The sequence below is a fragment of the Dinoponera quadriceps genome, unplaced genomic scaffold, assembly GCF_001313825.1.
Source record: "Dinoponera quadriceps isolate SergipeBrazil2010 unplaced genomic scaffold, ASM131382v1 scaffold3164, whole genome shotgun sequence".
Lineage (NCBI taxonomy): Eukaryota > Metazoa > Arthropoda > Insecta > Hymenoptera > Formicidae > Dinoponera > Dinoponera quadriceps.
Window position 1 is genome coordinate 149,901 of NW_014557186.1, and position 13,704 is coordinate 163,604.

Genomic DNA, 13,704 nt, shown 5'->3' on the forward strand with positions numbered 1-13,704 from the left:
AAGACTTGCACAAAATGCAAGGAGAAGACGAGCCATTCCATAACGGTTCATAGATTACTTATTGTTCACACATTACACATAGTTTACATTAGATTTCTCACTTCAACTTATTGCACTAGTTCAGCGGTGCGGCGAAAACGAACAGACCTATAGTCTACGCGTAGGCATGTAAACATGGAACATCGAGAATGTCACTCGGTTAAGATTTGAAAATTTCAAGATGGCGTAATCCTATTGGCCGCTCCTGCATCAGTCGCAGTCGGTTAGTCGCGGTTGGCATGTTCTCCTTTGAATACGTGCTTCGATAATTCGTTCCACTATTGTGTTCCATGTTACTCGAAAACATTGGGAAGATCGTAAGACTACCGTCGTGATCGCAACCGTTGTATCGCGTGTCTTGACGTTCGAGTTGATCGTGACATCAAAATGAAGGTAACAATAAAAAGTAAGTACTTTCGGGAACATCGACGTTTCACTTGTGCAAACATTTCACATCGTGATCATAATGCGTGATCGTAATGCGATCATAATGATGATGGAATCATATTTGCACGTAATGTTTAATGTTCGTGCACATGGTTATGTTTGTTGCGCCCAATGTTTATACGCTTACTCGGCGTCTTGAAGTATCTCTCGTGTAGACTGGCGACTGTAACCTTTACTTTCAGGCTGGACTGGAGTCGCCACCTGGCGTTGGATAGCGAACGACGATAATTGCGGCATTTGCAGAATGCCATTCGACGCCAGCTGTCCGGACTGTAAAATTCCCGGAGACGATTGTCCGCTAGGTATTTCGTACATCTTTTTCCACCTTGCGAAAAACAATTTATGTACATATATAACCTGCGCACACATACACGTACACATCCCAGTAAACACCAACCAACACATACACAACAGTTACATCGTTGATCGGGAAATAACATTGTCGTAATTCTCCTGTTAATCGATGTTTACTGGGATGTATATGTACACATATACGTAGCGCACAATGCGTTACCTTTCTACCAGTCAAACCTGTCAACAGAATTGCGTCGCCGAAAAATACATTTCACCGCCGATTACACCTTCGCTAAAATTACATTCGTTAGAATAATGCGAGAGGGATTTCGGAATGAGGATCTTTCCAACACAACCGCGACTCGGTTTTATCTCGCGTGATCCCATACGCACACGCGTCGCGTGAGCGTAAGAATCGCGGATGAAAGATGCATCTGAGCGGCGTAGGCGGCGTGACGGCTCGTAAAATGCCGCCACGGCGAGAGCGCGTGTCCGCGCGACGGCGCGCGATATCGATCGACGCGTGGCCCGGCCGGCGGATAAACCGCTGCCCCTCGCCTTCTGGCCTTCACATCGATGCGCGTGCACGGCGAACGCACGCACGTCCGTATGTCCGTCCGTCCGGTCGCTCTCCCCCCTACCCGCCAGGTGCGCGTTCCATGCGCGAGGTCCGAGGACGAAATTAATTTAACGCGCGACCGACGCGACTTCTTGTTTCCAGTGTGGGGGCAGTGCTCGCATTGTTTCCACATACACTGCATCATGAAGTGGCTGCACTCCCAGCAAGCCAGCCACATCTGCCCGATGTGCCGCCAGGAGTGGAAGTTCAAGGAGTAACCGACGCTTTGCGCACGGGCCCGCAGGTGTCAGCACGCAGCGAGTAATCAGCAGGTAACGCGCGCGTCCGTCCTTCGCCCCGGATCCGCACTTCCACGTCTCTCTCCCCTCGGTCAGGCTTGGAAGTGGTGACGATTGAAAAAAACGCTCATTTCGGAGGGAGTGTCGTGAGTGACGTAGACGTTGCAACGACGAGGTGCCCACGAGATGCTACTTGGAGCCGAGTCAGTTGATCACGTCGACAGCTGCGTTTTCACAAGGCAACCTAAAATCTGACCCAGTAACACTCGTGATCCGCACTCGCATGACCTGCCTGAAACCGATGTGATAAGTCTCGATACTGCGACTGCCAACGTTATATGTCGTACAATTACACGCGTAATTATTTATACGACATGTAACATTGATAGCCTCTCACACCGGATATTCTAAACCGGTTCTATGCTGTTCGCGTAGACTTGGATTACGGAAATTATTAATGCCTGTTTCTTACCACCATGGTTTGAGTCCAATCGACGACTGACTCAGCGGAATTGACCAATCGCATTGGCTGAATCGATCGATGCCATTGGTAAACTCTATTGAGCTAATCGTCGATTAGATTTGTGACGGTAGAAGCGGTTGCAAATCGAATTTAGTTCAATATGTAAACATAGCCAATATCTTCCGCCTTTGTTTCTATAATCTAAATAAAAGACTTTGTATCTCTGTGAGCCAGATTCCCCCCACGGCCGGTCCGACAAAGAAAAGCCGCGGATGCTCGATATCACCGACGTCGATCAAACCTAAGCTTAATTCTTTGTCCGAAGAGACTTTAAACTCGGGTTAAGGTCCAAACGACGTTGTCGGTGAAATCGAATGAGACAAGGCGATGAAACGTCGGCGGCTGACAGCGCGCCTCGTGACTTCATGATCCGCTCGTAAACATACGTTTCTCAGATTGATCGCACGCATCACGGCATGATCAATCCTCTCGGCAGGGTGTTCATCGAAAACGTCAAACGCGCAGAGATCAGTGTCAGCCGCCCGGCGAATGACTCGTGTTTCCCGAGGAAATGGCAGGCATGCTAAATTCAAGGTATTATCTAAAGTGCATCCATCCGTTGACGATTAATCTCGCCTGCCGCACGGCAACCCGGCGTGCATTTCCGCGTGCACAGTTGTGACCGGTGCGACCGGTCTCTTTGAAAACTTCACTTTCCACCGCGGCGGTAATCCGCTCGATGGAAAAAAAAGTCCCCGTACTCGTCAGGTTTTCTTAGAAGAATTTTTCTCAACGAGTCGCGCTCGCAATTAACATTTTTCTCGGCGCGCAAGCCGCGTCCGTGTATACAAGGTGTCTTTTTCTCTCGGCGAAACCGTGTATTGACAATGAGGCGACGTTGTCGACGGTTTGATGTGGCGATCAGCCCGCCGGTAACGGCAACTCGAATCTATTTAGTGAAACTTCTTTGGCTTTCTTCCTCGTGGTGGAGAGGTATGCTCGCGGTTTGAGAGATCGACGCGCGGTCTGCTGCGTCACGCTTATTTGCGCTCGCAGATCAGCTTTTCTTGTCGTACCAATGGGTGGCACATGGATTCGTTGAATTATTAATAAGTCGATGTGTGTGTCAGCGTCTCTTTTTCTTTTTTCTCTTTCTCTCTGTGTTTCTCTCTCTCTCTCTTTCTCTCTCACGTGTATGTTCCGCGTGTATCCAAGAATGTAACGTAATAGTCGCGGAATAATCGTTTTCTCTCGGCTGCGGTCCCACCGTCGGGGCTCCTTTCTGCGCTTTAATTGCGGGAACGCGTAGCTCGCCGACATAATCGCGCGTGGAAACTCCGACTCCGTTTAATGGAACGCGGAGCGCGAATGCGTGAACAGATTGTGAACGAAAGCCGGACAAGCACCGCGCGGGCGAGTCTTTGTATTTTTCTTTTTTCTTTTCCCTTTTTTTTTTTTCATTTCACCCGGCGATTTTATCTCAATTATTTTGCAGTTCTTCTGTGGAAGCGACTTGACGTTTACGCTGAGGGAAACGCCGAGTTATTTATCGCGAGGAAGAGTTCCGGTGGAGCGAGCTCCAATCGGCACAGTCGGATAAAACGACGGTCAAAGTGCACAGTGACGGGAATAGCACGCTGCTTCATGTTCAAGAGGCGTCTTCATACTTTTTATTGGCGCTCGAACAAACGGTAGTCAAATATCAGCTCGTAGAGAAAAGTCGTTAACCTATCGCAAGGATAATTAAAAGCCCGTTTGCAGAGCAATTTCTGACGTATTTATTGTTTCTTGAACATCTTGAGATAAAGTATCGGGTTGACGCAAAAATTCGTCTCGTTTTTTCGTCATTTCTTCGCTGAGAGTCATTGAGAAAAATAATTTGGAGGGACAACAAATTTATGCTTCCCGTGGCAATTAAATAAATATACCGGATATTTTTTGAAGTATTGTCCAATATTTTAAGACTTGATTTTTAAGACGTAATTTCACAAGAAAAAGTTTATGTGAACATATGTCCATTCCTTCATAAAATGACCTCGAAAACTCGAAAATATCTGGTAGTATTTAAGGCAGTTGTAGCAAAAAATGAGTTTTTTTTTTAATTCGTTAAAACTTGCACCATATATAGATTTGAATATGACCTAATCATTGACGCAAGTAGATAGAAAACAATTGACCATTCGGAAGTTTCGCATCTAAAAATGACATTCTTTAGACACATTCCTTGAGGTTAATGTTCTATTTTTGTTCCGAAGTCATACTTCGCAAAGCCGATGTATGTTTCTCTTAATTTCGCTCAAAATTAACATCTATTACTCGGATAGTTGAACAAAGTTACAGGATAGTATTTTCTTCGGTAAACAATAAACTTGTGTAAACTTTAATATCGCCACTGAAAATCCGGCACTCTATACATATTCACTTACTTTACGACGGCATAAAAGGAGTGGCGGTTCCTCGGAATTATTTTCCTCCGTGCACGAGGATGAGTGGAAAGAAAAAAAATAAAATGGCGCGCCAACCGCGTTGTGGGATTCGAAACCTGCATTTCGATCACGCGTATCGCGAAACCCCGTGACCCAGAAATCGAATTTGTTTTGACGGCCTCATAGCGGTCGAACGTCTCCGAGCGACACTCGACGATCCGATTTCGACCGGTCTAGGAACCGGCCGGGCCGCGCCGAGCGGGCGCCGATTTGCATTTTATCGCGGGAGATCGGCCGCAAAAGTGGAACGAGCCGAGTTTTTGCCCGAGCCGCGAAACAGAGTGTGAATAAATTCCGAGCCCGCGTTTCCCGGCCGAGACGTGCCACTTCGGGCTTAATTGCGCCGTGAATGGCCGGACGATAAATGCAGCGCGATCGGACTGATAACGGCTCGCTCGTATCATCGCGGTGTCGACCCGCGTAACGCGCTATCGGCCCGGCTATTCCGCGGCCGATCTCCGTGACCTCGCTGCGCTCCAATGTCGTGAGATATTTATAGAACACCCGGAAAACGTACATTGAGTGACAATATGCAAAATATAATTGGCATAATCTCTCGAACGAGACATTTGCACGCGGAAGAAGCACAATGCGAATACAATGTTAATCCGTTTTACATAAGGATACATATTGAACTGTCTCCCCTTTTATTAAATTTTATAATAGTAATAATAATAAATATTTGTCGACGAGAAAGCCTGTTTGGTTTAACATAAATAGACACTACATAGATAAACTTATATATAGAAAAGGAGTACAAAGAAATATTCAGTTCGACGATACGATAAATAAGAAATAAATGTACGAATGTAATACGAGCGGAAAATTGCAATGACACATCGCATATAAGACTGACTCTAGAGTCTATTTTAAAGTCTTGCAGTACCGCGTCTCTCGAAGACGTTAAAAACAAACACAAACGAGACTCCGAGCGTGGGGGGGAGGGGAGGCGTTAATAAAGCGAATTACGCGAATCAAGGATAATGACGCTTCCGTGGAATCTTTCTTCCGCAATCTTCGAACGCAGAGCCATGCGGCAAGAAGAAGAAACGGAGATGAGCTGTAAAATGTCGCGCAAGCTACGGCACTGGCGAGCGGACCTCCACGCTTTGGGGCAGCAGCTCGTAGCGAGGCGGGAAGGGGGAATCTAATGGGTCCCTTCCCTTTTCGCCGTCTCGCTCCGTTCGCCTTTTCCACCACGACGACCCTTCTCTCTTTCTCCCTTCTCTCCCGTCTCGCCCTTCTCGTCCGCTACGGGTTACTCTCTCACGCGATACCACGGCGATACCGGCCGCGATGCACACCTACACTCAACGGTGGAAGGTAGCGAGACGGGCCCAGAGAGAAAGAGAAAAAGAGAGGCGGTTCAATTCGAGCCCAAGGGTTCGTTTCATAACACGACGTGTAGCTCTCTTAATAATCATAATCGCGTTAATTGCACCGGGGAATTTTATTCCCATCCGGACGTTTCCCTTTCGCGATACTCGTTCTCTCGTTTTTCGCGACTTTCGGAACCTTTTGCACGGCAAATGTTGGGACAATTTCAAGACCGAGCTCAGAATAATAACGGCAATTTTAATGATCACGAAAGAAAAGAAGAGTAAGTAATACGCGGAAATGAAAGTTTGCTCTGAGGGGAATTATAGTTACTCCCGGCCTCAATTAGACTTTTCTTATAGTTTTAGCCGCAAATAGCGGTAATAGCAGTATTTGTGCGAAATATTATCATCGACACTAAAAATAACACCTACTGTAAAAATTATTTTTCTAACTATAATTCTTTCATGATGATGATTAATAGTTACAAATACCAAGTATTTTTCTCACATTGTGATTGGATTTACCTGACAATGGACAAACCAAATGCGTTTTGCTTGAATTTACCTGACAATGAACAAGCCAAAACGCATTTAGTTGTTTGTTCATTGCCGGGTAAATTCAACCACACTTTTTCTTGCGTGGTACAAAGTATACAAATAGCGCGGAAAGATTGCGAAAGGTTATACTTTATCACATCACGTTCGTGTTTTTATCATCGTGTGCATATGGCAGTCTTTACGAGGGATTGTGGTGACGTCTGTGCCCCATTGAGATGCGAAGGTCGATACATGCGATATCGATAAAGTGCGAACGTTGCTTGCCCCACAAAGTCTGGAAAATTCGTATTTATCGCGAATCGCCACTTCGCGTTCGCGCCGATGCGAGTAATGCGTTCGCGAAACGAATGTATTCGCGGGTAATTAGCTGTTACACCTGAATATGATGAAAAGGAGCGGTATGCGACGGTTACCGTGAAGCGTGCGTCCTGTAATTCCATCGCGTCACGGCGAAATCGGCTTACATAAACTTAAGCAATCTCGGGCAACTGTATTTAATTAGAACTCGCCGGCCAAGTAGACCTCGGTGCCGTAATTGAATGGTTCTACGATCGTGATATCACGTTCCTCTCTAACGAGTTCTACGAATTTTGTCGTCGCGTTTAACATATCTGAGGTAGAAGAAAGAAACATTATACGAACGCTGGAAAAAATTATAATTACTTTCGATCTTACAAAAATAATTACTTCCGGTCTTTCAAACATCTTTCAGACAACTTTTTACGTAGTTTTAATCAGAAAAATAATGTGGTGGCAATATGCATGTAAAGTTATTATCACTGACACAATAGTAACACCTGCTAGAAAAATGGTTCTCCTGGCACGAAGGAAAATATTCTACTGCTAAGAAAAGCGATTGCTCAGTTTAGTTTCCTTTATTTAAAAGTACGTTATCTTCAACGAAGAATATTTTCTTGATAATAGTCCTTAAATATACTAATCACGAAGTTTAGGAAAGTTTATTGTGACGTACTTAAAAATAAATTTATTCTCTCAAGAATATTATAAACTTTATCGAGGAAAAGTTAAATTTGTTATTTTTGATATATATTTGGTATATATTAAATTATTGGTATATATTAAATATTGTCCCATTAAAACGAAAGGAGTTCTTTAATATTTGTCTAACGTAGTGTCGCTTCTTTCGAATATTTTATTGTTTATGATGACCACTGTAATGCTTGGATGAACACACAAAGGTAATATGTTATTTGACAGAAAGATATTTATTATTTGAGAAACCAGATAATCCGGTTTGTTGAATCGAACATGCATTTGCTTACTTCGTTCCAAAATTAGTTTCAATTGAAGAAATATTATTAAATCCGAAGAAATCTTTCTCCGTGCATGATGATTATAATTACAAGTACCAAATATTCTCTCAATGCGCACACAGTAACAGTAATGAAAATGCGAACGTCGACCACTCTCGGGTGTCCCCTGAAAACTGAGAGAAGCTCGGAGTTGAAATTCCTCTCTCTGGAATTTAGATTCTCGTTTCCGATATCTCTCTCTCTCTCTCTCTCTCTCTCGTGGGGCACAGAAGCCCAGCCCCCCGGATACCTCAACGGAGTCGAGGACGCTGGAATGCGCCGTGAAAATAACACCGGGAAAAATAACATCCCCAGGAAGAAGCTCCGGCGGTCTACCGGCGACGTTAGAAAGTGTGACCGCGACTTTCCGCGACTGAGGTTTTAGAACGGCCGCCGCGCCTTTTCTTCCCCAGATCTCCCGATTTTACGTAACGATCCTCGAGCGATCTATAAACGCCGGCGTCGCGTTTTCCCTATCCGATTGGCGACTGAGGCGCGATCGCTATGCTAAGATCGCTAAGAGACCAGTGTTCAAGTCTCCACCATCAATCGCGGCCTTCTTTACATTTACCTCTGCTCCCTCTCGGTGCCCTCCGCGCGCGCACACACGCATACAAACACACGCGGCATACCCGCTCATTTATTCACTTGTTCACTCGCTCGCTCGGTCATCCGCTCGCTCGCTCGTTCACACGCACACACACACATTCACTGACTACCTGACGAGAACTCGAGCTCGGGCGAGTCACGTGGCCACCGATCGCGAAGGATGTTTGCGGGATCGCCAAGTCAGTCCGCGGCGGTCGGCTCGTCGAGAAAGAGAGGAGGCTCGATCGGCCGGACGAAGTAGAGAGAGACGGAGATACTGGATCGGAGGTGTACCGCCCGGGGTCTCGGGATCGTCTCTAGCTCTACCTGTCCGACGGCATTCGGTGCGCGTCGCTTCAGGTTTTTCCTCGCGGGTTCACGCGGGTGTGTGTACGCGCCGAGTGTTCTCTCGCGTTCGCCGCGGAATCGAGCTGACGAGGAAGGGGAATCCTCGGATGCTTCCTTTCGTCCAACACGGCTTCCGGGCCGAAAATCAAGTCTCGGGGCGTAATCGAGGCTCGACGTTAGGCGGGGGCCGAGTGTTTCCCTGATTGATCGGCGCGTTAGAAAGCGGACGCCGCTTTCGATCGCGCGGCGTTCTCGCGCGCGGAGTAGACGCGATGTGACTCCGTCGCGGGTGTGTGATGTGTGCGGGTGAGAAGTCGTCAGCACCTGGGGAACCAGCGTCCTCGGCTTCCCTTCGCGCGCCGACTGACAAACGATAACGGCGGCTCGTTATCGCGAGCGTTCCCGATTTCGCCGCGAGGCTCGCGAGGGAGAAACGAGGGAGGAGGAGCGCGAAAGGTGAGCGCGGAAAGGTGAGCACCGCTCAGCTTTTCGACGGGCGATCTTTCGCGCGATCGCCGCATCTGTCCCGCATCGCGAACAGTTGGCGCGCGCGCGCGCGATAGAAAGTTTATTCGCGCGTGTGCGATAAGCCAGGTCGCGGGTTGGCAGCTCGCGCTGAGGAGGATCGCGGGATCGGCGAGTCCTACCTGCGCGGTCTCCTCGTGAAAAGAAAGCACCGGAGCGATCGAGATAGAAAGGCCGGAGTATCGAGGCCGCAACTGAGCCACATCTCTCGGCTGAATCCGAGCTGAATGGGAGAAAGGAGCGTAGGAGAAGCCGAGAGACTTTTGTGGAAAATCACCGCGGGATCCTTGAACCGCGCGACGGAATTGTATGCAAAAGCGCGCGCGGTTTCGCAACGCGCGGCTCGCTCGAGCAGGAAGGAGAATTTCCGAAATCGCCGAGCTTGGGCCGGTTAACGATGTGCTTGTAAGGAACACACGACGCACCGGAATTGTATGCAAAATCACTGCGCGATATCGCGCGGCATCGGTGATCGCGCTCGACCCGCTTGCGAATAAAGAGGACGAGGCGGGAGTGCTCGAGGGGGAGAGAAACGAAAGAGAAGCGAAGGAGAAGGAAACTCGAGGCGAATCGAGGGTACCGCAGGACGGCGGTAACGATCTCGCTGGCGCAACGCGGCGCAAAAGCGCGTGCAACATTGCACAACGTCGTCAGCCCGGGCGCAACTTTTCCGAAACAACGCGGCGTCGTCCGCCGTGATGATCGCTTTATCTACCTGAACAGCCGGTGAACTGACTCATCGCGTTATCGCTGAGAGAGCGTGAAACATCGCCGAGGCAAATATTGAGTCGGCCGAGGAATTCGAGGAGTGAGCGAGAGCGAGCGATCCGACACCGCCGGCGCGAAAAGCGTCGCGCGAGTTTGCCGAGCGCACACAACGCCGTTTTGTACATTCTTCGCTCGGCCTCGCGCGATAAACACGGTGATAAACGTCGCCTCTTATCTCCCGCGAAGAAGCTCCGCGGAGCGTTCGTTTCCCTCTCTTCCTCTCGCGCGTCAGGTGAAGGTATCTCGCATCGCCACTGACATTTAGTCATTGCGAAGTAACGCCGCGCGTGCCTGCCTCGGCGAAATTGCGGGTCAGTCGATCGAAAAGCTCACGGGTGATCGCCGATGATAATCGCGAGAAATTATCCTCCGCTCGGGAATTTCGTCACGTCCTCTCCGCCGGGCCTCTCTTTCTCTCTCGCGCCGTATTTTGTCCGCAGTGCGAACTATTTGAGGCGTCGCGGCGTGAGTGCGCGAAATCGCCAGCCGGTGTGAAACCGAAGTGGCCGAGGGTGCAGCCGCGGATGAATCGTTATCTCGGGAGCGGCCGATTTCGTTTCTGATACGCCGATTTTATCCGCACCGCGAAGTGTGTCGCGTACGCTCTCATTGTCACGCGTTCGGGCTCGCGTCGAGAATGATAGTCGGTTAGGTCGGCGCGAAAAAGCAGCGGAATGCAGCTGGCGACCAGTCAGAGGCCTCACCCGCCTCCGGTGCCGCCTCGGCCGAGTCGGCAGGTGGTTGCGGAGGCCCTTAAGAGATCGCCAAGGCCGCCCTGCCCCACCAGGCAGGCCCCGCCGCCGCCGAACACGAAGCCCTGGAGATCCAGTCAGCAGCAGCTTCAACAACAACAAGTACAACAACAGGTGTCCCCGACCGGCGGACGTACGATCGTGTACGAGTCCACCAAGGAGTGCGCGAAGGACTGTAAGGACGAGACCGTGCTGAGCGAGGGAAACCAACGGGATCCGAAGCGAGGCGCGACTATCGACAGAAACAACGACGAGGATAGCTGTTGTCCTGAAAATCCGGCGGATCGCCGAAAATCGAACGACGGCAAGATCCTGGTCACGCCTCACGATCACCACCATCACCAGCAGCAGCACGAGAGCGGCAGTGCTCCGGAGAAGACCCAAGCGATATACCCCGTAGGAAAGCTCGCGAGCAACGTGGTGCGCAAGCGAAACAGCCTGACCGAGGAGCAACGGCCGTGCAGGCCGTTGGAGGTCCGCCGGAACTCCCGCGGGAAGGACCAGGCGAATCCAGCGGAGCACCCAAGCCGGTGCAAGGACTCGCCCGGTAAAGATCAACGGAGGGAGGACACCTCGACGGAGAGGGCGGTCGAAGTGGCGGCCGTCGGCTCGAAAGACCGACCCNCGGCCGTCGGCTCGAAAGACCGACCCGAGCCGGCGTCGAGGGCTCCGCCGCCGGTGGCTGCCAGGAGCAACGTGTCCTTCGAAGACGAGCATCGTGCGTCTTCCAGCCCGGATTCCGGCCGAGTCGCGGTGACTCATTCGGAAAAACGCAGCCCGGAGAGAGAGGCGAACGGGCAGGACGTTCGGCCGACGCCCACGTGCAGATTGTGTCCCGCTGAGCAGGAAGCGTCCTTGGCGAGTGAAAAGGCTATCAGAAACGGCGCCGAGGCTGCGATCGAGAGATCAGGCAAGCCGACGAGCGGCCTCCCGAGCGTTGACCGCGCCACCACGGTGTTGGTCGTCGACGACGAAGCGGAGCGTAAAGTCCTCACGCCCGACGACGACGAAGACAGTCACGACAGCGACAACAACATCCACCGGCAGGACTGGCTGGAGGCGGGGGTCCGTTACTCCTCCACGCAGATCACCCTGCACGGCGACGGCGACGCCGTCGACGGGGACCGCGTCAACGGTTACGACCATCGCGAGGAGGAGAGAATTACCGACCTTGATTTCATCAGGTAGAGCGGAACCGCGTTATTGGGAGAAATGCTACCTCGCTGGCGGTGTTATCGCACGATGCTCCGCAAGAACGAATCATCGATTTCGTCCTGCGCTGTTGAACTGTAACAAGGCTTTTCGTTGCATTTTTTTTTTTTTATAACATTGCTTCTCTAATATCTGAAAATTTATTTATTACCCGTATCTAGTCAGTCTGAAAAGCTAGCTGGCATTGGCTAGATTAGGTTTTCTAGCTCGATACCGGTTCATTAGCGGCTGATATTCACTAATGTAGAATCGATTTTGTGATCCAACCGTTGTCTGAAAATATATAATCCAACTAATATACCCGCCACTGACATCTACAAAGAAGATAGTCAACTAAAATTGAGGGTACATTATTCCATAAAAATCTTAACAAAACCGAAGTGAGTGTTACATTACTGCCTGGCAATTAGTTACGATTTTTTATCTTGTAGCTGTAATGTTTTTTGTTAATCGTCAGCTAACTTATTTACTTAACCATTATTTAGTCATTAGAAGAAGTGAACATTACGCATCACTGGACTAATGGTGACGTTAGACACAAATTTGCTACCTCGTGGCTGGACACCCACGAGATTTAATTTCTACTATGGTAATTAATAATAATAATAATGATGACAACTCACCCTGGGACAATGAAATGCTATTATTTTGACTGCGCAATATGACTGACAGAAACATCGCTGTTACCTGTGTAAATCTGTTACATAAACGATGATCCGTGACATGTACAGAGTATCTGTGTGTGTATATTATTAACGACGTATTAATTATAGAGAGATAGAGAGAGAGAGAGAGAAAGAGAGAGAGATCACGATAGCTGCAGGGTCTGCATTTTATTGCCATACATCCGCGCATTGGTTCGTTGCAAGTCTGAATGCAACGATCCGGTAATACGATTGCGCCGCTTTCCCGTATCGCACGATAAATGCCGTGTTGACCGGCCGTAAAAACTAACTGCTCGTTAGTGTAACGAACGCTCGAAAAAAAAGTACGCTCTCGTAGATAGTTTGTTTTTATTTGTTTCTCTCCCATTCTTTCTTTCTTTTCATTTCCCCGACATGCTCAGTCGCGATTCTCTCGATTTCGAAGTTCTAGAAAATCCCGAAACTCTATTCTCTCTCAATTCTCTTTGGTGAAAACACCTGAAAAAGCGACAACCTGTCTTTGATCTTATCGATCACGAGATTATAAAATTACGAAACTCATTTATGAACCTTCACAGCGTGAATATAAAAATACGAAAAGATATAACTAGACATTTCAGAAATCACAGCATACGTATATATACGTAGAAAATACTACATAGTAAAAATGTTAATATTAATTATAAATTCATATTCTCATACATAAGAAAGAATATATAATCTTATATGAAAATCAAACTTGCTCTTACATGAAAAAATTCTGTATAGTTCTTAAAAATATATCCATGTTATTTAAGAATAATTTTTATGAATCGGGAGGAAAAAATGTTGGATTGAAAGAACGATATCTTTGCAAACTAACACAATTCTTAGTTTGAAGATATTCTTTCTATCCAGTATTTTTTCTTCTCAATTCCTGAAAATTATTCTTGAATAACAAAAATATATATTTTTTAATAGAATTATATAGAATTTCTTTAGTTGGAAACTAAGTTTTATCTTACAAGATTATATATTTTTCTTTATATATGAGAATATGAATCTTGAATTGATACTAATTTTTTTCATATAACAAGAAAAAAGAGAAAAA

General features: G+C 47.9%; 1 protein-coding gene across 4 annotated transcripts in view; it reads left to right on the top strand.

Annotated features, from left to right (window-relative positions):
* Positions 1-69: 69 nt before the first annotated feature.
* LOC106748771 (serine/arginine repetitive matrix protein 1-like) overlaps positions 70-13,704 on the top strand; it is a 19,824-nt gene continuing 6,189 nt past the window's right edge. Inside the window, exons 1-5 of one of the 4 annotated variants that reach the window (XR_001374786.1) lie at positions 70-445; positions 669-788; positions 1,502-1,671; positions 2,336-2,695; positions 3,597-5,283. Coding sequence is in view for 1 of the 4 variants with exons in the window: in XM_014627629.1 (XP_014483115.1) it covers positions 10,681-11,942 (1,262 nt within the window). In the remaining 3 variants the exon portion in view is untranslated. Of the gene's footprint in view, positions 446-668; positions 789-1,501; positions 1,672-2,335; positions 2,696-3,596; positions 5,284-7,567; positions 11,943-13,704 lie in introns of those variants that run through there. The other 3 variants (XR_001374784.1, XR_001374785.1, XM_014627629.1) reach the window with 3 other exon arrangements.